This window comes from Chrysemys picta, chromosome 10 (assembly GCF_011386835.1).
Source record: "Chrysemys picta bellii isolate R12L10 chromosome 10, ASM1138683v2, whole genome shotgun sequence".
In the NCBI taxonomy this organism is placed as follows: domain Eukaryota; kingdom Metazoa; phylum Chordata; order Testudines; family Emydidae; genus Chrysemys; species Chrysemys picta.
In genome coordinates, this window is record NC_088800.1 from 3719788 (window position 1) to 3747605 (window position 27818).

General features: G+C 44.7%; 1 protein-coding gene across 7 annotated transcripts; it reads left to right on the plus strand.

Moving 5' to 3' along the window:
* The first annotated feature begins 1468 nt into the window (after positions 1–1468).
* ANP32A (acidic nuclear phosphoprotein 32 family member A) lies at positions 1469–27409 on the plus strand. Of its 7 annotated transcripts, none has more exons than XM_042856545.2 (7): positions 1500–1786; positions 20441–20590; positions 20750–20872; positions 22743–22941; positions 24570–24667; positions 25809–25869; positions 26072–27409. In XM_042856545.2, exons 1-7 carry the CDS (start codon positions 1610–1612, stop codon positions 26131–26133), a joined length of 870 nt encoding a protein of 289 aa, XP_042712479.1. In that variant the 5' UTR covers positions 1500–1609; the 3' UTR covers positions 26134–27409. The 7 variants fall into 7 exon arrangements, with proteins under 7 accessions (XP_042712480.1, XP_042712479.1, XP_005300766.2 ...); XM_005300709.4 differs by having other exon boundaries at positions 1766–1994; XM_065559144.1 differs by lacking the exon at positions 1500–1786 and adding an exon at positions 2481–3889.
* The last annotated feature ends 409 nt before the right edge of the window (positions 27410–27818 follow it).

Genomic DNA, 27818 nt, shown 5'->3' on the forward strand with positions numbered 1-27818 from the left:
AGTCTATCTAAAGCTGATGCAGCAGGCACATGCACCCCCTCCGGCTAGGGGAACCACAGAAAAAGGCCCTTCTATGTCTCTCACAGCACCAAGACTGTGCTCCTCTGCACAGCTCCCCACCAAGCTAGGGGGATAGAGAGCTGAGCCTGACCATGCCAGGGCTGCAGCCCATACATCCAGTGAGTAATGTCTGTCTTCTCCCCCCCCCCCGCCCATGCACCATTCCCTGCTGGCCTCCATATCCAACCCCCCTCTGATAGGGCTTGGCCTCCAACCGCCATCCTTTCTCCCCTCATTCTCCCTCCTGCATCACACCCCACCCTCATCTCCCTCCAGCTCTGGGTATCCTTCCACACCCCCTGAGCCACACCTCCCCCAACCCTCAGTCCCCCTCCACACACGCCAAGCCACAGCCCCCCATACTCCTACAGCTCCCAACCCTCAGTCCCCCTCCACACACCGAGCCACACCTCCCCCAACCCTCAGTCCCCCTCCACACACCCCAAGCCACAGCCCCCCATACTCCTACAGCTCCCAACCCTCAGTCCCCCTCCACACACCCCTGACCTCACCCAAACATCCCCTACAGCCCCCCAAACTATCCCCACACACGCCCTAACCGCAGAACCCACAGCCCCCCACCCCTACCATTCCCCCAACTCAGTCCCCCTCCACACACCCCAAGCCACAGCCCCCCACCCCTACCATTCCCCCAACTCAGTCCCCCTCCACACACCCCAAGCCACAGCCCCCATACCCCTACAGCTCCCCCAACCCTCAGTCACCCCATACCCCAAGCCACACACCCCCACCCTCAGTCCCCCTCCACACACTGAGCCACAGCCCCCCATATCCCTACAGCTCCCCCACCACACACCCCAAGCCACAGCCCCCATATCCCTACAGCTCCCCCCAATCCTCAGTCCCCCTCCACACACGCCAAGCCACAGCCCCCATACCCCTACAGCTCTCCCCAATCCTCAGTCCCCCTCCACACACCCCGAGCCACACCTCCCCCAACCCTCAGTCCCCCTCCACACACCCTAAGCAACAGCCCCCCATACTCCTACAGCTCCCCCAACCCTCAGTCCCCCTCCACACACCCCTGACCTCACCCACACACACACCCTACAGCCCCCCCCCGAACTGTCCCCACACACACCCTAACCGCAGAACCCACAGTCCCCCTACCCAGAGCCCCCCCACCCCTCCCCCAAACCCTGTCCCCCCTCCACACACCCCCAACCGCAGAACCCACCGCTCCCCCCCTCAGTCCCACGTGCCTCCTGACCCCAGAACACCCCCCCCGCCCCAGCCCTCGGCCCCGCGCGCCGTTGTCCCTCAGCCGCCCGCCCCTTCCAAGCGCCTCCCCACCCCGTCGCGCCCACTTCTCCCCCCAGCCCCCTCCCCCCGGCGGCCCGCGCGCCATTTCTCTCACCACCACCCGCCGCGCCTCAGGGCCGCGCGCCGCGCCCCTCCCCCTCTAGCCCCGCTCCGCGCCCCACGGCCCCCACAGCACCTCCCCCAGGCCCGGGGGGGGGGAGCGCTGGGCACCACGTCCCCACCATGGAGCCGCCGCCGCTCCTTCCCCATCCGCCACCAGCACCGAATGCTCCTCCGCTCGGACTCGGGCTGTCCCCTGGCCGGCTCCGCCGCTCCCCTATTGGCTCCCGCCGCCCCTTGCCCGCCCCATTGGCTCCGGCCGCCAGCTGCGGCGTCGCGGTTGGCCGATCCAGGTGTCAATCACGGCGGAGCCCCCGGGAGTGCCCGCCTCCGCTGTTATCAGGTTAGTGTTAGCCGCGGTGCTGGGGCTCGGGATTCCAAGCGGAGCTGGTTGAGCCCTCAAAGTCCCTCACCGCGCTGGGCTTTGGGGGGGTCTCCACTGGTGTCAATACAAAAGAGGAGCTGAGCAAAGCGAGAGACTCCTGCTAACCAGGGACATGGACATGAAGAAAAGGATCCACTTAGAGCTGCGGAACAGGACGCCCTCAGATGTAAGCAATGCAAAAAAAAATCCATCCCACATTTTGGGGGGTGCATTAACCTTATTACAAAATGTAGGGGTGCAGTGGTCCTAGGTAACGCCCGTGCCAGCTGCTGCTGAAGCCGCTGTTGCCCTTGAGGTGCCTACCGGTGTGTGTATGTCTCCGTGCACCCAATTTGGGGTGCCCAAAGGCGCACGCGTTATGGTCTAGGGGAAAACTATACGCTGCCCGAGTCTGCTGGTGTGAAATGCATTAAAGGGGCTTGCAATGCATTAAATGAAAATAAGTTGGTGGTTCTCTCTGGCTGCTTTAGTTTGCAAATATTTGCACTGGGTGCTGGGCAGGGAGGGACTGTGAGTGAGTTGGAAATGGTTTAGTTTAAAGTGCGTCTTCATTTCTTTGCAGTGATCAGGCAAGAGAGACTGGGGAGCCATATTTGTAACTTTGTAGTCCTCATGAACGCGCCCTTTCTCTCTCTCTCCCTCTCCAGATGCTGAGAAGACAAAAAATAGGATTTTAAAACAAATGTTCACGGGTTTTTAAAATCTGATCCAGCTGACAGAATCGCAAGCTTTTAATAAAAAAAAAAAGCCAAAATAAATCCACTCTCCACCCCCTCTCCATCCACACACACACAAAAAGACTGGATGTTTTTTTTTTCTTTTGGGGCTGGACTTAGGTTGTTGTTCAGCGTCTCACTGAATAAACGAGAACAAGAAAGTTTGTCAGGACAAAAATAGTCCATGGCTGGTTGGGTACAAATTATGCAGACAAGAGAAAATCTAGTTACCTCTCCTCGTTTTTCTGTTTGTCTCCTCCTGATCCTGCAGCGATTGCAACAGAACGGCGAGAGGGGTGGGGGAAACCCAATTTGGGAAGACCCCCTAACCTCTTGCCAGATGCACCCAAGGAGAAATTAAGGTTTGGGGGTGTATGTGTGTGGTAGACTCTCCTGTGACGGGAATTTGGTGTTTTGTGCTGCGCAAAGGTGACCGGTCTCGTGTCTCCTGTGTAGTCATCGGTGTATGGGATCGGTGCAAGCGCCTTTTCCTAGCCTGGCCGCCTTGGGAACTTTCGTGTAACACACAGAGTAAATAGCCAGTCTCGGGGGGAACCCCCCCCCAAAAAAAGGACCCCCCAATCTGGCCAGGGATTTTTTTAGAAGCCAAGGCAGAAGAGGTCATTACATAATGGCTTAAATACTAACATAGTTTGATATTTGGGGGGGGAAGGGGAGGTGTTCTCCAAACGATTCGCCTGCCTCCCACAGACTTCTAGGCTGTTTTGGTTGGAAGGCGCTGGGCGTAGATAGGACCGAATGAAAACATACCTCTCCAGAAATCAAAAAGTATACGTCTCCGAGGGAGGGAGGAAACTGCCCCCACGGTTTTCCTATCGCGAGTAAAATGTCTGACGGACAAAGCTGGGCAGATTTACGTAACCTCCTTTTTAAACTTAAAAAAGTATCGGGGATGGAGCCGGAGGAGGGAGTTTCCGTTGTATTGAGCTGGCTAGTGGGTCAGACCCCTTGCCTTGAGCAGCAGCACCTATTAATAAAAAGTGGTGTGTGTGTGTGTGTGTGTGCAGGTTGCTGCATGAGTGGGGCTGCCAGTGCTCCCTTGTGTTGCCCTGTGTGTGTATGTGCCAGCTAGCGCAGCACACGAGGGCTTGTTGTTTGTGAGAGCTGTGCAAAGGGGACAAAGAGCAAACGAAGGAGCTTCCTAATGAGGGGCCTCCGTCCCTACATCTCTGCCGGGAGATGAAATATTCCTCCCTCCCTCCCTCCACCCCATGAAATCATTCCCAACTTTGTATCCTCGCGTTGGCAGCACCACAGTAAACCTGAAGTAGGACAAGACGCCATGTTTTTTTTCCGTCGAGCTGCAAAGGAGAAAAAGGCTGGGGTATGAAACCAAGGCGATTTATTCTTTAGGATCCGTGCGACTACAATAAAGGAGGGAATTCTTACAGGCACCATTGATGCAGTTAGCAAACATTCCTTGTTTGTTACGTCCTGGAGGGAGCGTGTGTGTGTGTGTGCGGGGGGAGTTGCTTTAAATGTTAGTATTTGTAACAAACTACAAAATGAGAAGCTTATCTAGATCTGCAGTTTCCTAATAATGGTGATTATTTGGTGGGGGAGGAGAAAAGCTTAATGTTTTGTTATAGGGCCGGTCCTGGATGCAGAATCGTAACGATTAAGCGGCTGAAGCAATGAGGGCGCATTCAGGGCTCGCTCTGTGTGTGTGTGTAACATGACTGCCAGCATTCAGGTCTGCCATTTTGTCACTGTTGTTGTCACTGAGTGCGGGGGGGGGGGAGGGGAGGAGGATGTTTTTAAAGAAGATAAAAATCTTTTAGCACGATTCCCAGCAAGGTGCCAACGGTCTGTTCGAACCCGAACGACTGCTGCAGAGTGGCTGAGGTGGCGGGGGGCCTCCAGGGAGGGAGGCCGGGTGTTGGGGTGTGCGCGTCTGCCTGCAGAGGGGAGAATCCCAGTCCTTGTTTGTTTCCCTGCAAAGGCGTCTCTTGGCAGCGTGGAGGAGCCTGTATCTTTAAATGGAGCGTTGGTCGCTCGAAATGGAACGTTGTGTTCGCGAGCATTCTGCGGCGTGGTGACTAACGTTCGGAGGAGACTGGAAAGTCAGTCGCGCTCTCGCCAGTAGCACCTGGCTGCGTCTCCCCGTCGTCAGCGCGGGCATTAATGCCAGTTTGTTGTTCGTTGTCCAAATCCCGATAGAGGTGGCTTCCCCGGAGCTGGAAGAAGCAAGCAGACATAGAAGGTCGTTTGCATAGTGGGTTTTTTTTTTGATGGCTTTAAAATGTCTGCAGCCGCTTCCAAAGGGAGGGGAGCGCATTATTGATGAGTTGGGAATATGCCTTCTTCCTGGGCAGGGCCCTGCGGGAAGGTAGGTCTCGGTTTTTTCATGGATTATGTAGCAGTAACAGCGAGCGCCGCTTGAGGCTTATCTGCACTTTTCTTCATGCTCCCCATTTTTCTCCAGACTGCTAAGTGGGACGTTTTAGCAACAATAGTTTTTAAACCAAATTTGGTTTACTTTTCTCCCTGTGCTTTTGATTAATGGAGAGTAGCATTAATAGGCCTTTGATTGGGACAATGTTGCATCTGAAGAAGTGGGTTTTTTTTACCCACGACAGCTTATGCCCAAATAAATCTGTTAGTCTCTAAGGTGCCACCGGACTCCTTGTTGTTTTTGCACTTCTATAACTCGGAGATTTGGTGGGTAAAGAAACCCTGTCAGTCATAAAATGTTAGATATCTAACATGTTACTTTGTCACCTGTTTGAAGTCTTTTGACTCTGAGAATAAACTCACATAGCAAATGCTATAATTAAAATTGTTCTAAATTTCATTATGCATATTTATTTTAAAGATAACTAGGGGGAATAATGCTTGTGAGCATTGCTGTTTTACCAACCAAATCCGAAGGCACCTATTAGAATGTGGCCAGTTCATGTGCATATAGGTCCTCATGTCATGGAGAAATCAAGTGTACAATTTGGGGCCTGCCACTCTTCAAAAAACCCTTTTTCAATCAAATTGAGTGAGCCTGTGCCTTTGGGCACTAGATAAAGTGGCGACTGAATTTTAAAAGTGATTATTGCTTGGGCCCATCCACTACTTCATGTAGATTGTGCATGTTTCAATATAGACAGAACAATGACATTAAATTTGATATTGTATTAGTCTGAGCTCTTCTTTACATAGGTAAAGATGATGCAGTATCTTCAGTAACTATCTGGCAGGTTAATGGTTTCCAGTACATATTTGCACTATAATCCATATTTTAGCAGTATCTGGTCACGTTGTTCTGTTGGGATTATTATTGCACCTCTACCCCGATATAACACTGTCCTCGGGAGCCAAAAAATCTTACCGCATTAAAGGTAGAAACCGCATTATATCGAACTTGCTTTGATCCGCCGGAGTGCGCAGCCCCGCCCCTCCCGGAGTGCTGCTTTACCTCGTTATATCTGAATTCGTGTTCTATCGGATCGCATTATATCGGGGTAGAGGTGTATTTTTAAAAGTACCATTAAAAGAAATATACTCTGAAAAACTGGCCTTCACTTTACAAAACCAAAGTAGATTTAGCTGAAGCTTTTGAGCCATTTGTGCCTTGGTATTGCAACCCATGTGGTATTTAACTTACATCAGCCCCTTGCCAGGGTTGAGATTTTGCAAATCAAGGGGCGTAGTAGTGAAGCATTATATCAGAATTTCATTACCTTTGTGGGTTTATGTTAATATTCTGTAGGCTGTACAGAGATGTAGTATAATTCTTGTTTGGAATACTGCTTAATACTGTGTAACAGAGCTGGTTACTTTGGGATGTTAAATCTTATAATTCTGTAGGTTTAGCATACATATTAATTAACAAAAATATATAATGCAATTGTATTAAATATGGTGGAATGCATAGGAGCCCCATTTCCCCCCCCCCCCTTTTTGTGTGTGTGTGTGTGTGTGTTTAACATGAATTTAGGGCTAATGAAAGGTGCCAGATTGATAGTACCTGAAATTATATTTTTCTATGTATTGTACAGTTGGTGGTTATGCAGTTTTTCCTACTGGAATTTTCTCCTTTTCTTCTGTATCCACTGTGTTTAATATTGAGAAAGTAGTTCATGTGCTGTACACATACACTCTAAGCTTGTCTTACTTATGATAGTCGTTTTCTGATGTAAACACCTGTTCACTTGGAATTAGAAGAGATTATTTCACACAGGTTACTAGCGAGCCATCAGATGGCAATGTAACTACTGAACTACATAGAAGAAGCTTTTGTGGGCAGATTTTTGGGCCCTCTTGTTTATTTGTATTGTACATAGCCTAATTCAGTAGCTAAATATAAAGGCTGTAAAGCAAATTATCAGTTTAACGTTGTTTGTCTGGCTATGCAACACAGATCTTGCATGTGTCTTTGAAATTCTGCTAAAATGTCTTTTTTTTATGCTTTAGAGATAGATTGTTGATTACTTTAGTCCAAAGACTTAATGCTTGTTCTAAATGGGACACTATTCACTTGAAATTTAGTCAATTAAAATAAATGTTGAAGGTTACTTCACTTTCTTCACATGCTTCTGATTCCCCTGCCAGAAACTTCTGTTTAATTTTATTTATGTCTGTTCTCTTCTGTTGTGTGGAAAACCTACACAAACAAAAGGGAAAACAGTGCAAATGACTACTTATAAAGTCCTATGTAATACAGAAGGTAAACCAAAATATAACTTTCCCCTGTAGTCCTTTATGATTACTATGTTAATTGCAATAATAGTAAATGGCTTCAGTTGGTGTCTCTTTAAAAATTTGCATTCTTGTAAAAGCATTGTAATAATCCAAGTTAGTGTCTTCATTTAAATTTTATCTCTCTTGTGCTTAACAAATAAAAAATGAAAGGTCCTCTAACTATTTTATGCAGCTACCAGCAGCCTCTCTGAATTTGTGACCTGCTGGTATTCTGCTAAGTTCTCAAAAGTTTATATTGGGGCTATATATCTCTACATCTACACTGCTGGATCCCCAGAAGGGGTGTTTTAGTAAAGTGAATAAATTGTTTGTGTTGGAACAACGGATAGTGGAAACAGGTAGGTATGAAGGAAACATAGTTAGGCAAATATGTACCTCATTTGATCTAGAATCATGGATGAGAATGAACATATACAGGTACAGAATTTGTGTGTGTGATCCATAGTGAGTGGTCTAGAAATCTTTTTTTTTTTTCCTTTTTAAACTTGACCAAGTTGTAAGCGTGTGAAGGGGTCTATGTACATACAAGATAAAACCTTGCTGCCTAGCTTTCTAATCTGTCCATGATGTTGCCATTATCTGATGGATTTTCTAGATTTTTATTGTGTGGTTTAATCCTGCCATTTCACCCTCAACTGTTCAAAATTCCCCTGCGGCTATCAGTATCTCAAATGCAATCATATTTATGTAAGGTGTAGGATGATTCATGGGTGTACAGAACAAGAAAACATCAACTTGAAAAACTGTTCTCTTGATAAAGTTATCAGAACAAAAATAGCGAGCTTTAGTTAACAAGCCACCATGTAATGGTATAAAGAATTGCATTATGTCACATGAAGAAATAATTATTGGGAAAAAAAGACACCAGAAGCTGAAAAAAGACACACAGCAGGAAGAACAGCTAACTAGTACGGATTCTTGAGGGCCTATGTAATATGATTGACTTAAGCCTGAATCTGATAACTTGTCCTACAGCCAGATCTGCACACACACAATCTTGAAAATCAATGGGCAGTATCTGTCGTCTGCTACGCTGCCCTACTTATGCACCAAGATGTGCCAATATTTTGAGCTTAACCATATGGACCTTCAAAATGCAACTTTAGAGGTAATAGTTCAGGGCCTCCAGTACACTATTCTTCCCCTCTTCATTCATCTTGAATTCCTAAGGACTGTATTGTACATATTTGTAGACATCTTTAAAGGTACTGAATTTGTAGCGTAAAGGATGATGGCTGCCTTTTAAAAACTGATATACTGTATGTAGTGCACCTCAGTTAGGAATAATCATAAATATGGACTCTTATTTACTAATTCCACCTCTAATGGAACTGTAGAGGCTGGAGAAAGGTAAGAATTGGACCCATAAAAATGTAACAACTTACGCTTCAAATGATTTAAACCATGTAAAGCTTTAGATATGAGTGGTGCTATGAACTCAGCTGGTTTCCCAGCCAGAATCTCTGGTGTGGGAAGAAGCGTGTTTGGAATTCCATGTGAACGGACTGGGAGGTAACAGCGTCAGGTTATGCCAGCTCTAACATTGAGACTTTTTTTGCTGTGGCAGGTCTCAGTAGACTGTGTGATTAAACACCTTGGCCAGGTAAAATGAAATGTATATAGTCAGGTGTGGTTGCTCCCCAACGAGAACAGTGAGCAGTTACTCTCTGCTGATGGGCCTAGCTGGAGTTGCTGGTTGTTACTTGACTATTAACTTGTTATTACTGTAACATACAAACCATTTTCACTTTCTTCCTCTGCCATCCTTTCACCCTACCATTCTTCAAACAACATTTATAAACTCTTATTTTCTGCCTCTTGCCTAACTCACTAACCTTGCTTTTCTCTCTTTCCTGCTATATTCTAGTAAATCTAGTGGGACATTTCACTTACATGGTACTCAGTACCTACAACTTTTCAGACAAGATATTGATTTAATATTAGTGATTAATGTGCTAACATTCTTAGGAAGCTTTTATTTGACTTAAGGCAGGAAATAAATTTCATGCTAAATTTATGAGAGTAGCAGATATGATTGCTCCAGTACTGAATGACCACAGACTGTGTACAGCAGTCTAGCTAAATGTTAACTTGGAATTAAACTATTTTGAAAATAGCTATGATGTGCACAAGGTATTTGAATGTGTGTTTACTGTGTGGCGCTGAGGTCATTTAACAATATCTAGCTTTTCTATAGTGTTTTCCACTTGTAGCTCTCAAAATGCTTTACAAAGGAGGTAAGCATCATTATCCCTATCTTACAGATAGGAGAAGTGACTTTCCCAAGGTCACCCAGCAGGCCATTGGCAGAGCCAGGGATAAAGATGAGGTCTCCTGAGGCCCAGTCAGTGCTCTATCCACTAGGACATCCTGCGTCCAGGAAAAGGAGATGGAAGCAAACCTCAAAATGGTGCCCAAAAAGGGGGGGCGGGTGCATTTGTTTTGAAAGTCAAGCAATTTAATCACTTCCCTATCACTGTTTAGGTCAGGCCCCCTCAAACGAAGTGTGTTCAGACCTCAGTGGTTCAGAGCCAAATTTGCGATCAGTATTACCCAAAAGAGCCACAGTCATGTGAATTCATTGTTTCATTTACATATATATAATTCTCACAGCAAAAGGACTGACCAAGTATTCTATAATTGGTTAATAACATAGTAAAAGCTTCCTGATTGGTTAATAATTTAGATTAATAATTAAATCACACAGGTTTAATATCATGTGCTGTAAAGAGCTGCAGGAGAGGGATTAATGAGCCATTTGTGGTTCATAACCCTCAGTCTGAGAGGCACTGTTCTAAGGCATTTGTGCTGGTCTGTAGGTAATTTTATAAAAGAAACAAACAAACTAGAAAAACCTGCCTATAGATGCCCTTGAATAAAAGGGTCTTGCTACATTTTTATAAGTATTCTTTGACTTATTGACTAGCATGGTGCATAGTCTTGTGTATGTACAGGTAGTTACTGAGATGTTTCAATTGGAAGCATGCTTTCATGTGACATGATTCTTAAAAATATATGTAAGTTTTACTAAAGTCATAGATTTTTTTTTTTCTAGAAGTTTTGGATTGGAGGTGCTATGTAGTTAGTCTCCGCAATTTTGATTATAGGGCGTATACCATTAGCTTTCTTCCTCCCTCCCTCCTACCACTTTCCTATTTCATTTGAAACTTCAGACTTTCTTATAACTCCACTATAGGAACATAGTTTTAACATCTTGTCTTTGACTCTCTATGTATTTGTTGGTTTCTGGGCTGATGGTGACACACTGTACAGAATGTTATAGAGTGGAAATTTACTGATAATGGACCAGAGTGATGGCACAACCTTAAATCCAATTCAACTGGCTAGTGAAGAATTATTTCCCCTATGTATAGGAACAATTTGGTAGAGTTGATCTAGTGGTTCTTCCTCCACACGTTCTTCTGGCCCCGTGCATTGGGTGTGGCCAGGGGAGAGTGGGCCTTGCCAGGATGCCCCGGCAGGCTGTTGGCAGGCAACAGAAAATGGTAACCTGTAAATCCTACGCTTGCTGACTAGTCATTCAACCTGAATCATTAGCTCACTTTCTATGGGCCCTCCTTCCATATTCACAATGAATTAATTCAAGAACAAAATGCTAGGCTGGTTAAGATTTGGGATAATTGTTTAGAGCTAAGGTGTTGGTATATTGTATTTTTATTTTAGTTGATCTAGTAACTGACAAACTGCTTTTTCCTACTAATGAACTTGTAATGCTCAAATATTTCATTGTGGCTAAACATTATGGTATTCATATAAAAAAACTTGTTAAAAGTGCACTAGAAGGTAATGTTGGGGTCTTTGTGCACACACACGTACTCACAACTTGAGCGAAGTAAGCAGAGAACTGTGCCAACATGATACAAAAGTTAGTGAGCTCTTCAAATATGCACATGCTGAAATTGTTGGTTGTAGTAGTTTGGGATTAAGTAAACAGTACAGGGAGCTTCCAAGCAAAAGGATGTGTAGGTGTTAGCATATTGAAGTTTGATGGGGCTGCACCATTCAAAGACCACCCCAGATAGAAGCTTTTAAAGTCCAGTGTTGTGTTTCATATGACATTTGTGCAAAGATTCAGAATTCCAACTCAATGAATACAGGTGCAAGTCAATAAAATAACTTGAGATGTGAATGGGTCGTTTTTATTTCCAGTGCTGTCTGTGATTTCATGAACATGGCAGCATTCATGAACTTGGCAGCACCAAAAGTGCATATATTAAATCAGGCCTTGTATGTTGGTGATCTCCATCTTGGATAGGATTTGAACCTGTCTTTTTAAAGGGCACCTTTGAAGTTAATAGGACATTTAACCATAGTGAAGATGCCTTTGGGATGCTCTCTCTGTTCATACACCGTTTCCATAATGTGGTAACTGAATGCCTCCCAAAGTTCTAAAGCAGGGGTAGGCAACCTATGCAACACGTGCCGAAGGCAGCATGCGAGCTGATTTTCAGTGGCACTCACGCTGCCTGCGTCCTGGCCACAGGTCCGGGGGGCTCTGCATTTTAATTTAATTTTAAATGAAGCTTCTTAAACATTTTAAAAACCTTTATTTACTTTCCATACAACAATAGTTTAGTTCTATATTATAGACTTATAGAAAGAGACCTTCTAAAAACGTTAACATGTATGACTGGCCCGCGAAACCTTAAATCAGAGTGAATAACTGAAGGCTGGGCACACCACTTCTGAAAGGTTGCCGATCCCCGTTCTAAAGTTATACATTTGGCCCATTCAGAATGTCCCCTCTTCCTGAGACCAGGAGACGCTGCCTCAGCTGCTACATGTGTTGTTCATAGCTCAGGATGGGAGGGGTGTGTGCCTTGTGGTTTCCCAGAAGGGAAGTGTCCCATCCCGATATGTGGCGTTCTCTGCGTTTGTGTTGCATAACATTGACCAGGCTCCGTGCTAGGTAAGTGGCACTCCCACAGCCAGTTTTCTTAATCGTTTGTTTAAAACGCTTGTGATATTTGCTGATAAGTAGGTGAGTGAAACCAGTTTGTTTCATCTTGTCAAAGGCCTGGAGTAAGGCCTGGTGGTTGAAATATCAAAATTACTAGCTTTATCCTGACTCAGATAAAAAACAAATCTTTAGTAACATGCTCATGTTGGGGGGGTGGAGGGGGGCAGGCGTGTGTGTGTGGTTATATTTAAAAAGTCTGTGTTTTGGGGGAGGTTCCAAGTATCAGAACCCTTCCTGTATCTGTTGAAATGTAGGTTAGAAAAAATTCAGATGTAGTCCGGCCTAGGCTGTGTCTCCTGTGAGACACAGAGCAGTGCTAAAGGAGTAGTTGAGGATTACCCCATTATAGGGGAATCCCTAGTGGCGTAAAGCCAGCACATTCAAGGCCAGGCGACCTATTCTCCCCCCACCCCATCTCCCTCCATGTAGGTGCAATACCAGAGATGGGAGAGGAACATGGCCAGCGTATGCTGAGCTCTGGCAATCCTGGAATGGCAGAACAGTCCCTAGGAGGTGGGTCCTAGTTGGCATATATTATAATAGCCCAGTAACTATTCTAACTTGACCTGGGGGCCACACAGGGTCCTGGCTGCCCCCAACGGTGTATAAGGGTGGTATATTGCCCCTCTGCCACCTCTCCTTGGGTGTGTCAAGCAGAGCTAATGCACCTCTGAGGATCCACCTCTAAATGCCCAGTACTTTCCAAATTGCATGTATGCTGCTTACAGTTACTGATTAAAAGAGAAAACAACCTTTCCAAACCTCTCTTGGTTTCATTTTGGTTGCTGGTTTAGAGCAGGAAGTGCAGAGGTTTGCATAATTGCACCACGAGTTTGCAAAGCTTCACAGCAGCTGCAACTTTAGTGCAGCCTGTTTCATAGGCTGAGCACTCGAGCATGTCTTGATGCCACATTCCAGATAGTATCTGAAGTGAACATCCCTAAGAATTGAATCCTTTCTGCCAGCGGGTGGCAAAAGTAACTTTGAGGGAGAAGATCGTCTTGTAAACACTGAGAATGTAAAGCTCTTCACCATCAGTTTTTCTTTCCCCTGATTTTTCTGCGAAGTGCCAATGATGGGCTGTCCTACTTTCATTGCACTTATGGACAGTTTAACAGGATTCGCCTTCCCCAACACACCAAAACTTCCAGTGTGGAGTGTATTGTGTCCTTTTGCATGGAATATGTTAAAGGATCATTGCTCTTGCTTTCGATGACAGATTGTGCCAGAGAACAGTTTATTGGAGTAACATAAGTTGGGGTGAACAAACTGGTAGGTTTCTGCCAGAAGGTCCCCAGCCCACAGGATCTCTGATCTGGAATTAAGTGCTGGAGCGATAAAGAAATCTGATTTGACAGCCTAAAAGGATGGGTGTCCATCATTCATAATGAGTGATGCAGGGGTAGGACTTCTTGCCAGGCCCAAAAGCTCAGAGGGACGTGCTCCCGCATTTGGGGGAGAAATAGAGTTTCGGCAGATGTATCTAAAGAACTGAGCAAGCTCCCATTTGTCACAGACCTTTTCCCCTCTCCTTATGGATGGGGAGAAGGGAGCACCTGGCACTGAGATTAGGCAGTGGGGGACAGGAAGGGACATAATGCAATTGCTAATTTCAGTAGACCAGACACTGGCCAAGAGCTTTGTGGTACCGAGTGAATGTGCTTCCCCTTACTCTGCGGGTAGCATGGCCATGTGGAATGGTGGCCATTTTCTGTCCCAAGGGAGCCAAATATACAGGGTGGGATTTACTTGTGTGATGCCCTGATAATCTACGAGGTCCCTACCTCCAATGTCAGTGGACTGGTGTGGCTGAATTTGATCCTTGGCTTTCTACTAGTAAATTTGCTATTTAACCTGTTAAAAACTGAGCTTTAACGGTGTGGTTTTTGTAATATCATTTATGTCGCTCTTCTAGTCTTGATGATCTGTCATGGATTACAGTTCAGGGATTTAATCACTGGCAGTGCCTACTTGCCTTTGAACCATTGCGCTGTGCTTGGAGGAGTGAAACTGTAGGCTCTTTGGAGCAGTAACTTTGTACTTACTGTAATATATATGTAGACTTAATGTAAAAAACCCACCATGTCATAAACCCATTGGAAAATACTGATGTACATGTCTGTATTCTACAGCATGTGTGTAAATTAGTATGACAAAGTATATTCGTTTTTCAGAAAAGTAAACTGACCTATCTTAGGGTCTCTGTCACCTAGGCAGAAAAGCGAGCAAGGAGAAAAATCGTGCCAGGTAAACCGTGCAGAGAATGTGTAATGAAAGTTGCGTATGAGTGTCCCCATGGAATACAATACCTGTGTGCATACAATGGGCTGTCGTTAACTCAGAAATGAGCATCGTTCCACAGTGCAGAGCATGGGGTACATTAAGAATGCCGCGTAAGCAGTGATGAATACAGCTTAATACAGTATCTGTATGAGAAAACTCTGGATTCTGTTGGTTATCAAACATGTACTGCAAGGGGTGATGTAATCAAAGGCACGGAGAGATACAGGGCACACTGTAATCTGTAGTTAGGCATGCAAAGTGGACAGACATCAAGGTGATATCAGTCTGGAAGAGTCTGCCAACACCAGAGATAGAAACTGGAGCGGCCACAGAAATAAGTAAGGAGTCAGGTGAGGAGGGAGCAGTGACCTATTTATGGTTCTTGGAACACCACACAAAAGCAAGCCTTGACACTAGCAAACCACAGAGTAACACACAGGCAGCAGTACGTGTACCACCAGGAAGCACCTGGCACAGCAGGTGGCGGTTTGGCGGGCCACCGAGTGGAAGAATGGGGAAATGATCACCCAGAGCAGACCCCTGGGACGTAGAGACGAGAACCAGTTAGGGCTCTGCACACCTTGACCAGACAGTCCCAACCATGCCGCAGTCATTGCCCCGCCCCCAAATGCACCACCTTGCATTGCAGGCAGAGGCTTTAACGATCCTCACCATAGATCCCAATGAACCAGTCTGTCTGTCCGCCTCTCCACTGGGCTTATTGCAGGTTCCTTTGCTGCAGTTTAGGTGTGAGACTCACCTGCTCTGGCAGTAGAGTGGCCATACGAGACTGGCTTATGGACAGGAACCCTCTTCGATACAGAGATGGTGAAGGATAGTGTTCTCTTTGGTGGTCACCGCTGCCTGCAGCGTGCTGTTCTTGCATTGTTTCCCAGAACACATCAACTATTTTTGGGCAGAGAGCATGTGGCATGCTCACTTTTCTGTGCGGTGCATGGGCTGATGAGTGCTGATGGTATGCAGTTATGGGACGCTTAGGAGGGCGGAAATGTGATGTGATCTCTTAGAACAATATTGCACAACTTGTATCTTTCCTTCTGTCTAGATTCTTGTGGAGCCCACTACCGCCAGTAGTTTGCTTTGCTTGTGCATCATGCAGTGAACAGAACAGTTGGAGCCTAGATGACTTTGAGCACTGGGGGGCCTCCCATCCTCTTACACAGCCATGTAAAAATGAGCTCTGGAAACTTACTTCCATAGCCTAGCTCCGGGGGTCTCACAAGAAATTTCTTGGTGGCCTCAGACTGTGGCCACCTACTCTTGCTGGTGGCTGCTGACAAGTTTTTCCTAAAATACTTAATTAACTTTTAGGAAAAACAAATAAATATGCACATAGACATGTCCAAATCATTAATTTATTTATGTACATTTTTATTGGAGACTCAAAAATAATGTACAGTCGACTCTATTCTTTACTGGACCTAAACAGAATAGAAACAAATAATGTGCTTTGCATGTTCTTGTCTTTTTGTTGTTGTTGCAGCTTCTGTTTGGTTGCTTCTTCTTTTTTCTGTTTCTGTGAAAAGTGACATTTGTATGTCTAACACTGCTTTGCCCCTCCTCCCCCACAGTCGCTGCCCAGGAGGGTATGGACGCACAAAAAGCCCTTGGTAGCCACATTTCGAGAAACGCTGGGTAGCTTGTACCTCTCATCAGCGATAGTGTCTTCCTTAGCTTGACTGAACTGCAGGGCTCCCGTAAGACAGTATTGGTTCAAATATGATATGGCAGACTCTCACGTTCTTAATTCATAATGGTTAGGGCCCATTCATCACGTTCTGACGTGTATAACGAGCCCTGTAAAGGGGGTTAGGGTCTGAGTGGTGAATACTACATCCATCCAGAAATGCTTATCTGCTGTGTTTTATTGGGGTGAAACAAAAGGGGAGAAGTCCTGTGTGTGAAAACAAAGAGCTCAGTGACCCACTCGGCATGTTCAGTGGGAAGTGTGATAGGCGTGCTCTGTCTGAGACCAGTTTCCACAAAACTATCTAGTTTCTTTGAGGAAAATAATCCAGTGTAAAAAGCCTGCAAATCTCCGTCATGCCTTTAGATAGTTAGTCTAGTCAGATACTTCTAATGGGAGTGGGGTCTTATTTGCCCTTCCATGAAACTTCTCAGTAAACCTGCCTTTTGTCACTGTATGTAAATATCTATACAGTGTCCAATCTTACACCCTGCCCTAGTCCACATGTAAGTCCCATTAGCCTGGCAGGGGAGGGAGTATGCAGTGCCCAACGCCTTGGGGTTCCAATGGTGATTGTCTTTTTTGGTCTAGTTGGGCAATAGGATATGTCTTCCCAAACAGGGCCCTCTTGAGGATGGGAGGTCACTGTCAGACCTCCTCAGCTGTGTGGACTCTAACAAAAAGGGATAAGCTCTAGAGAAGGGAAAGATAAAAGGAGAGGCAAAGTAAGAAAGAAAGGAATGGAAAGGGGAAGAGAGGAGGAAGTATATGTGGGCAGGAGGAGGGTAAATTAACATGGGGTATATAACACCCTGGGGAAAATTTGCAGGCTGGTTGTATCAGCTGCTGTGTGTAAAAGTGCAGATGGAAAAACTAATGCAAAATTAAGTTTGTGCACTGAAAACAAAGTGAAGTCAGGAAGTTCACAGTGTATGGTTTCATGCAGCCATGTTACCCTGGTCCCATTGTACACCTGCGGTATTTGCTATTCCTGTATATTTAATGTGGTGAAGCCAGCTCTGTTGTGGGATCCTTCACTTTTCAATTTCAGAATGATTTTTAACTTTGCCACTGTAATGTTGCACTAACAAAATTCGTTGAATGAAATTTCTCTCTCAGAGAAAAGGACCAAAATCCCAAACTAAGCTGCTGCCATTTCTGATGTGTCCTTCCTCCCCTATCCCCTCCCTTCACTGCTGAGGGAAGAGACTAGAGAGTCCTCTCTGTCTGTCTGTCTTGCTCAGCTTCAGACTTAAACACCATTTTCCCTTTAAGTGGGTTGCAGGCCAGATCTCACCCCTAACCTTGGTGCCAGCTCTTGGAGCTGTGGCCGCTCTGTCTCTGCCTGAACTCACCTTGGAGTGCAAGGCTGCGTCGTGCCTGTCACCCCCTCAGTTTAATAGCCTTCGGATAACTGGATCCAAACGGACCTCACGGAGAGTCTTTACTCTTGGTCCGCTTTGCAGCCCCATGCTCAGCACATTAGCTCTTTCCTTTGCTCTCACGGTTAGAGGGATAGGAGAGATTCCTTTGAAAGGTGGATTCCAAAACCACTTAGTGCCCAGTGGGCGGGCAGGCTGCAGGGGATAAATGGGGCAGGCAAAGGCCCTCTGCCCTGCTCAGCAAGGACATGATCCGATAAAGGGAAAACCGAGGGGTGTGAATGTAAGAGTTTCTTGCTTGGGTTTGAGTAAGTAGAGCCGTTTGAAAAGTATGTGCATTTGTGAACTAAATGTAGAAACTTCTCTAGTTTAGGACAGGAAGTGAAGATTTGTAAGATTAGTTTGAAACTGCAGGAGGAACTAGGTAGGCTGGAAGGATGTAGCTACTCAGATTCAAATTTGAACCAGTCACTGGCGTGAATTCTTTTTAAAAGTGCTTATGTGATTATTTTTAAATGAGCACAGTTGACTACAACCTCCGTTTTTTTACAGTACTTCTCATCTGCAAGTTGGCACGTCAAACCGCTCAGAGCAGAGCTTCCGTCACTGCTTTATGCAGGAGTCTGGTTGTTTTGGGAGTTTTCTACCCCTGGATTGTCTCATCCAGGTACTAACCAGGCCCCACCTGGTATCTTGAAGTATTGTGGCAAAAGGATATGCCTATTGAATACTTCTGGGTTTGTTTGTTGCTCCTGCCTTAATTTCAGATGAAGTGTTTTTTGTTTTTTTTTTTTTAAAGTGAGACATTTATATAGGAAATAATACATAAAACTTTATTAATAGTCTTCTGGTCTGTGTGTGGATTCTTTTGCAAAACTTGTACAAGGACACTTGCTTATTGGTCTCCTGGGGGGGGGGGGGGGGGAAATTGGGAAAAGAAACCTGGAAATTGCGTTTCCTGTTGAAACTCTGATTACGTGCATCACTTGTGAACCTATACTATCTTGGATCTCCCTTCACCTGCATGGAGCCCCCTTGAATTCAGCCCATGGATTTCATTGCAAGAATGGAGGCTGTGATTCAACATAAAATGGAGTTAAATATCTAGTAAAGCTGTTTGATGCACCCATCAAATCACACCACATTGACTTGAATCTCCTGCTATGGGATTACTGCAATAACCATTTTCAAAAAAAGAAACATTTTGCATATTAACTGCCTCATGTATGCAAAGGAAGGTTTCCTCATCTTGCTAACTCTGTGGTTCTTGCAAACTCTCTTGGGTCCTGTCCCCTTTGCTCTTAAAACAGAAGATTCTCCAGATTTCTCCGGCGATCTGTCACAGTAGGGGGACCTGACTACTGCGGAGTTTTGGAACACTGCTCTGCCTCCAGCCTTTCCCCCTCCCTGAGTGTCAATGGTCTGTGCTACCCCCTTGACAACCTATATCATGCAGGGCTCTGTAATGCAGCCATAGAGGTGTATTCTTCTCTCACTGTGGGAGAACTTGCTCTCATAACTTGCCTGTTGATAGGGGAGTATTTGCACTCTTTATTCTGGCAAAATGGGGGAAGATTTACTGTAGTGGGTCACCGCTCGTGCTGTGTATCCTGCTAGTGTTTCTACCAGGGATGTACTGAGTGTGGTAAGACTGTGTGAGGATTTTGGTTAACAATGAACTGTTTTTATTCTTTGATCACTGTGGTGGGGCTTTTTCGTCTTAAAGGGCTGCTTCCTTGCTTGAGCATCGAGCTGTGTCGTTTGAAGGTGGCACCTTCCTAAGGTCTGATCATCAGCAAAGAGCTCCCATACAGTAATTTATCCCAGCTTTTGCTGAATGGGGGGCAGGGTCAACCACATGGGCAAATCCTGCATCCTCCTTTCCCTCCTCCCTCTGTTCCCCTCCATGCCCGCTCTTTCTCTACATTATGGGGGAAGGGGAGGGTGAGACAGAAGATACAGGATCCGTACAGGCTCAGGTGAGTGCAGAAGGAGAATCAGGCTCTATCCACTACCCCTTCCCATTCCAGAAACATCTGAAGCCTGCCTTATAAACTCTTCAAGAAAAACCCATCTCTGTGGGGAAAACCTCGCCTTAGAACTCTGAAGCCCACAGAATACTGGGCGGGAGACTTCCAAGAGTACGTAGTGGAGTTAGGATTACCAGTGCCATGGAAAGTCAGGCACTCCCTAAAATGTAGCTTTGCATAGTATTAGTCAACCTGTTTCACTTCTCAGAAAATATCTATCTCCACAGCCAGCGGTCTAAAATTAAAGTTTACTTCTTTGAATAGCTTGTTATGATAAATTGAGATAATTTCTTAATGCAGAAAATGGTCTTTTAAATGACTGATGTATTGCATTGACAGGCAAGAAGTTATCAGAGCTGTAGGCTCTTTTTAATGAAGTCTTGAATATTCCAAGCTATTGTTAAAATGTCTTTAGCAGTAACTTTGATGAACAGTTGTTAGGAACTACTAGTAAATCATGTAAACTAGGTTTAATGCAATAGAACTGGCTCTAAGCCAGTTGCAGAATTCCATCTATGTTCAGGTTTGCTTCATTTGTCTCTCTCTAATAACCGTGTTTGTGAAATGTAGCTAAAATCCATCCTGAGATGTTAAGCTAGCATTGTAAACAACACTGCATGGCAGAAGCTGGAAATAACCATCCAGCGCAGTTGCAAAGTAGAACAACAAACTGTTGTATTCGGTTCCATAGCTTAAGTTTTTTTTATTGTGCTTTGCTTGTGATTTAACTGTTTAAACATTTCTATGTATCTGACTGTAGGATAAACATTTTAACACATTTGAATTTTGTCTTTTCCAGGTTAAAGAACTCGTTCTTGACAACTGTAGGTCAAATGAAGGCAAAATTGAAGGACTCACAGATGAGTTTGAAGAGCTGGAATTCTTAAGTACAATCAACGTAGGCCTAAGCTCAGTTGCAAACTTACCAAAGTTAAACAAACTTAAGAAGGTAAATAAAGACGTGCCACATGTTGTATTTCTCTTTTTATATTTTTTCTTGCAATATATTAAGTGCGAAATAGACATTCACGTAAGAGCTTCCTCTAACGAGTTCCGTTGCGTTTGTTTTAAAATCTCTTCAATTTTTATTTTTTGGTCTGACCTCTAGCTCGAACTAAGCGATAACAGAATCTCAGGAGGACTGGAAGTATTGGCAGAAAAGTGTCCAAACCTCACGCATCTAAACCTAAGCGGCAACAAAATAAAAGATCTCAGTACAATAGAACCTCTGGTGAGTTAATGCGACAGCAAAAAGTGCTTTAAGTGTAGTTAAAACCCCTAGATATGTATGTGACCACAGGTCCCTTACAAGCTGACACCCCAAATAGAATGCGAGGTTGTCCACATCTGATACTTGGGCCTAACTGAGGCAGGCTGTAATATATTGGCTGTGTGTGTGTGGTAACGCCTCCCTCTAGCGGCCCGTCCTCATCAGATAGTCAGTACACCTCCATATTGGGGCGGAGAATGGGTGTGGCTTAGGGGAATTTGTAGTGGGATATGGAGTCCTGAGGCTGATAGTGCAAGTCTAGTGCAGACAATAGCAATCGAAAGTTGCTCTGTGGTGGCTGTTCACTGGGCTATTCCATGAGTTGTGTTGGTGGGCTCCATCCAGTTTCTGGTGGGCATTTGGTGACATCACAGTCCTCTTCCCTCCCCCATTTGTGTTTGATACTAATTAGCGCACTTGTTGCATAAAGAAAACCCAAGAACTGGAAGGGCCAAGGTTACCATGGCTACATTCTCCACTCCAAAAATGATACCGTCAAGCCATGGCTGAGATTGGATGGGGGGGATGTACGCACAGGTGGCTCACTGTACTTCACTTCTCCTGAGACGAGAGGAGGGGCTGCAGTCTCCAGGACTGCCCATCTGGAATTAATCAAGAGCCCTGAGACTGACCGTAAGAGTGTCCTCACATTAGCCGTGCACCTATCAATGTCCCACTTCTGCTCTGGAAGTGTGAAAGGCAGCTGCCAGTCATTTCTGTACTCTTTAAAAGTGGGAACAATCTTACTCTTCAGGGTAGCTCGTCAGGCGAGAATAACAAAGCCATTTTTTATTTTACAGTATTTTGGTCCCTCAGCCCCACTCCTCCACCGGACACAGTTCTGCTAACAGGTCCCTGGTTTGGAAACCTGTGGGCCATTCCCGACTCTTCCATTTTCTACCCCTGTTCGTGGCTGGCTTCTACTAACAGAAGCACCGACTCCCCCTGAGCAGTCCCGTTGGCATAGCTGGTGCATAGCCCTGGCCGCATGATCTCATAACTACTCCCTCTTTTCCTGTTGGACTCCTTTAAATCTCTTGTTTTCATGACCCCTCAACCATTGGGTTAAAAGTGGATCAGATTACCGTTTCAGAACACAGCTGGTGCCCCTCACATCTTGCCCGATAATACTGTGGTGCTTAGGAATCAGGTGGCAAAATCAAGGGCTAGGGCAGGCTTTATCGCCTTTTTACCCCGTTAATCTTGCCATGAAAATCTCAAGCTCCTGAGGCGTCTCCTGTGTCGCTGGGACCCATCGCTAGCTCTACACGACGGGCAGGGTGGCCATGAGCCTCTGCCACCTGCTTGTGATCTCAGGGCTCTAAACTAATAAACCTTCACAATTTCATAGGAGAACATTGCTCTACAGCCTTCCTACTAAGCTCTTAGCGGGAAACCTTTCAGAACATCCAAGGCAAACCCTTAAGCCACCACACTTCTCTTTTATTGCGTTTAGTTTGTCAGTGGCATTGCTTCCTTTTCCCACCTAAAAATTCTGTGCAGCTGAACATAAGCTGAAACCCCTTCTGCCCTTCTGGTTTTCATCCAGCTGTTGGTGGTTATGTAGGCACTGGCCCCTGTGTGACATTGGGTCAGAGACTTTACCCCGTTCTATGCCTCAGTTTCCCCTTTGTAACATGGCAGTATTGCTACAGAGCTTTGTAAAGTGCTTTGAGATCTGTGAACAAAGAGTACTGATTTAAAACACTCCCTTTTATCCTTAGAAGTTACTTGCCGAGATATGTACCTTTTGGGTGTTAACTGGCTGCCCTTCAGTTTTTAAAGTCTTCCCAAGACAGGTCTCTGATGGAGTCTTCATTTTTACTTACAGAAAAAATTAGAAAACTTGAAGAGTTTAGATCTTTTCAATTGCGAGGTAACCAACTTGAACGACTACAGAGAAAATGTGTTCAAGCTCCTCCCACAACTCACGTATCTCGACGGTTATGACCGGGATGACAAAGAAGCCCCAGATTCCGATGCAGAGGGCTATGTGGAGGGCCTAGATGATGAAGAGGAGGATGAAGATGGTATGTTACTAGCTCCATTTAGCGTATTTAGATTATAGCCAACTGATGTGCATGCTCCTTTCTTCTCCAAAAGCAACCCATTCACCTGACTTGTTGGTGAGAGAAGGGTTCTCCCAGCACCCAGTTCCCTGGCTTATGTAGATATGAATGTACCTGTGGCTCCTCCATAGACCGTGGAAAAACTAGACTTGGATAGCCCAGGCAGGGCCTAAAAGAGACGCACACCCTTATCTTTAGTCAGAGAGTGCTGCGAGGTCTGGCCAAGAGAGAGAATGAGACAAGCACATGGGCAGCGAATGGGAAGAAGCAAAACTGAGGGGAAGGTGACAGGAGGGAGAAACTGATCAGAGAAACTGAAAGGACATATGTATTGCTCTCCATCTTTCAAGCCTTTTACAGTTAGGCAGTAATAAGGCATTTTCCCCATTTCCAGTTGAGAAAGCTGTGGCAGGGACAGAAGCAAAGCACATTTAGCTATTAAAGATTGAGAGGACAGACCCTCAGAAAGGGGGAGGGGAAGGGAGACTGAGAATGGAAGATAGCAGCCGGATTAGGGGACAGTGAGTGAGGCTGTCATGTGGGTTAATAGGAAAGTGTGACATTGAATGATCAATAACAAAGTAAACAACGGCTGAGATGGATCAAAGGAGCAGAGAAGGCACATGCTGAACTTTGCTTGGGGCCAGTGCTGTCAAAGACACTGCAGAAGCAGAGAGTAACTTTAGGAATGTTAGGCAAACTAACCTGCCAGTTCTCTTGGGGTATATTGTGCCATTCTGCTTCACCCCGACAGCCTGCATTCAGAGGCATCTGGCTTACCAGTTGGACCAATGTCAGGCTGGGTTTGGGGAATTTGCTAGACTCTTCAAACCAAGCTGAAAAGCAAAGCACACAGAATAGCTGGACTTGCACTTTCTCCTCGAGTGCGGAATTTGTTGTGTCGTGTTGTGATCCAGTAAACACTGCAGCAGTGCCTGGCAGAAGGGTGCGCTGACAGACCCAACGCAGAGGTTCAGTGGGGACAAAATCTCTCTCCGGCACAGTATAAATGCAGGCCTGAGTGAAAATGCTTTAACTTCCTTCTCAAAAATCCATACCGGTCGCTGGATTATGGCCCCCTTCGCATTGCTCTTGCAGCCTAGCGAGGATTGAGCGACCTCTGGGGGAACTTTCCCATCACTGGGACTGGACAGGGTTGCTATGTGCAGCTCTTTCCCTCCCCTTCCTCCCCGCCACCACCAGGTGTAAGGAGCGAGCGGGGGGATAGAGGGTTCTGGTCATTCCGTGGTGCTGGGAAGCCCACTGGCAGCAGTAGGGAAGCTGCTGTAAATCAGAGCAGCCCCTGGTCTGCTCTGACTTACTCCCGGGCCACCCATGTTCCCCCAACAGCTCAGGATCTGCGAGGCACACAGGTGGCTTTAAGCCACCATTGCACCACTCTGTGCAGGATTCACTCTGGCCTCGTACCTTGCACCTGGAAAAAGGCAACAAGCTAGATTCTGCCCTCAAGCAGTCCTTGGGTGTGTGCCTTTTACATCAGTGGGAAGGCAGGATTTGGCTGGTAATGTTTGAAAACTAAGCTTCCTGTAGACAGTTAACTGAGTTGATAGTCTTGCTTGCTTGTGTAGAAGAGGAGTATGATGAAGATGCTCAAGTAGTAGAAGATGAAGAGGAAGATGAGGAGGAGGAGGAAGGAGAAGAGGAGGATGTGAGCGGGGAAGAGGAGGTAAGGATTCGTGGCAGGGGGAACATCTGTGGCAGGTCTGAATACCTGCATAGAAATGTAAACCACATCACAACCTTTGTTTTTAAGTGCCCACATTTTTGTTTTTCTTTTCTTCCATCTAAGACGCAATGAAAATACATGGGGATAGGTTTTGAAGAGCATCTGCCTGTGTGCCAGCTGCCATCTAGTGACCAGGAATAAATCATTCAGCTTCTTGGGATCATGTTGAAAACAGATGTAACGTTCAGCAGCTCTGTCGTTAAGGTGTCCAGAGCTAGCCACTTTTCTCACACTCAGACTAGTAAAAGCTGGAGTCAAAGTCTCTGTGAACAATTGAGAGAAAGAACCTATGTCTCAAAAAGCAGATGCTTAAAGGAAAACTGAGCCCAGACTTTTGCACAATGATACGGGTATAAATAAGATTTCAGTCAGAATGTTTGAGAATAAGATTGGCCTGAAAGTAGAAAACGAAGTACTGTTGGAATCAGACTCGGGGTGGGGGTGTTTGTCCGTGGTCTTTATCTAAAAATAAAAAGGTGCCAATTTTTATAGTACAGAGATTCTTTCCTAAGTCTAACCTCCGAGAGGTTGAATGGGTAAAATGGAAAACAGAATTCAGCACAGTGTGTGGTTCCTACAACTGACTTTTCTTCCCCCTGCCCCGCCCCCTTCTCTCTCTCTCACACAGCTTTCCCTCCTACTGTTAAAGTAGTAACAGAAGTGGTGAGGTCCTGTGTTTAAGTGTGTAACTTTGGAATGCTTAGAACTAAGCTTAGTGTCCCATTTCCACAAACGGGCCCTGATCCCATTGAAATTAGTCTTGCCATTGATTTCACTGAACTTGACTTGAATTTTTGTGTTTACATATCAGTGTGGCTTTTAAAACCATGCAGTGAGAAGATCGGTTTCTTCTTTGAGAGGAGGCCAAATTTTAGATGAAATTGGGTAATATGGCTACTCTTGAGTCCTGCTGTGAAGAGTGGGCCAGAATCCAGTGTAGGAAGGTATTTTAGGGAATAAATGTGCACACTTATGCAGGGGGAAAGACACCTTTCAAGGGATTTGCTCAATTTCAAGATACTGTTGAAGGTTGTCGATTGGGAAAGGTGTTGAACAAAACTCTTTGTTAATCTTTCTGTAGGAAGATGAAGAAGGTTATAATGATGGTGAAGTAGATGATGATGAAGAAGAAGAAGAAATTGGTATGGCAATAATACAAACTTTACTACAGAACAAAAGTAGTAATGTACTGTTTTTAAAAGCAGAACTGTATCTGAATATATATTGCTGTGGTACTAAGCCATTTCCTAATGTAGCCATTTGTATGAATTGTTTGTTTTTACGATTATGCTATGATAGTACACCAAGGTACACACATAAACCCAGTCCATGTTTATTTTGCAGAAGAAGAAAAGGGGCAGAAGAGAAAACGAGAACCCGAAGACGAGGGTGATGAAGATGATTAAACTGAATAACCTATTTTGAAAGTTTCCTATTGTGATTTGACTGTTTTTACCCTGTATTCTTCTCCCCTCCCTCCCCCCCCAACTTATTTTTTTTCTGATTGTAATGTTGCTGTGGGAATGAGAGGGAAAAGTGTTTTGGGTGGGCGAGGGAAAATACTATTTTTACTGCCACTCCTACTTTTCATTTTTAAATTTTTTTTGTCCCTTTTAGTTCCTGACTGTAAATGCAATAGTAAGTATAAACCAAGTGGCAATTTGTTTCTTATTATTGGAGTGGATAGTTTGACATCTTAAACTTAAGATCACTAGAAGGTATCCAAAGTAGGCATACAGTCTGTTTTGAGACCGCTAAATATCTCTGGTTGTTGGGATTTACCATCTCTGCCAGTCACTAAGCATATTGTAAGCATTTTTTCGGGGGGGATGCTGCAGATCTAGGCAAAGCATCCAGTCCACAGCAACAGGAGTGAGAATGGCATATTGATAAAGTGATTTCTTTGTTGCCTGTTTGTGAATGACTGCCATTTTCAGCCAATGCTTTCCCTGCTTCTGTAGGTAACTCTTATTTTGCTGTTTGTAAATAGTGACCAAATGTGTTTTTTGTTTTTCCTTTTGTTGAGTTCCTTTGGATCTGGTTTATGGGGTGACTACTTTGCAATCCCCCTCTGTGTGTTGTGTTTTGGGGGGTTTTCCTTTCTATTTTTTTTTTTTTTTTTTGGCCTGGGGTACAGCCAATACACTGAAAATGGCAGGCATTTAAATATATATATAAATATATATAAAAAAGTGTTCCTAATTCCTGAGTTACTAGTGAAATGAATTTGAAAATTGTAATAAAAAAATGTTTCAACCCTTTTAAATAAGGTGTGTACTATTTTGGTCTGTAATATAGAACGACACTTAGTCAATTTGAAGTGATGAGAAACGACTTCCACTTGTGCTATATACTTTGAAAATTTTTACAAACCTAAATACAGGAGACAGTACAGCATGTAGTGTAGAAGGTTTCTTTTCATACACGCAAGCACGAAATACTAATACAAAATTGTATTTTCTTACCTAGTGGAAGTCAGTAAAATGACTGAAAATACCTAGTGAATGTACAGTTTTACTTTCATATCCCTCTTTAAAATAGCTTTAGAAGTGACTTGTATTTCCTAGTCAATATTTCATCTGTATAAATACATTTGCAAGTTTTTTTTTCCCCAGAAGAGCCAAACTTTTGAGTTTTATGTCTGTTTGTCATTGATGAATTTCAATAAATCTTTTTATACAATTTTTTTTTGTGGCTTATTTGAGTAAAATGGGCCACTGGGAATGAACTGCATACCTTAAACGATAACATTCTGTTGAATTCCCTGGTATTTTTAGTAGTCGCTTCATACATTTTCTTCTATAAAATTGCTCTAAGCCATGGTTGGGTGAAAGCAAGGGGATATTTTCACTTTAATGCAAATGAAGGTATGCTATCTTTATTTCTGAATGTTTGTTTATTTTTAAGTTGCCGATAAGGTGACTCTTACATTTTATCATGTTAATTTTTCCCATCAGTGGTCTGTCCTAGCCATATTAATCCAAGTCCAACAGAGATTGTTTTAGTTACCAGGGCTCTACATGTCAGTTGCTAGGCCAATCATTAGCAACGTTGGTGTGGTTTTTGCTTGCTAATGAATGAGATGAAGGTT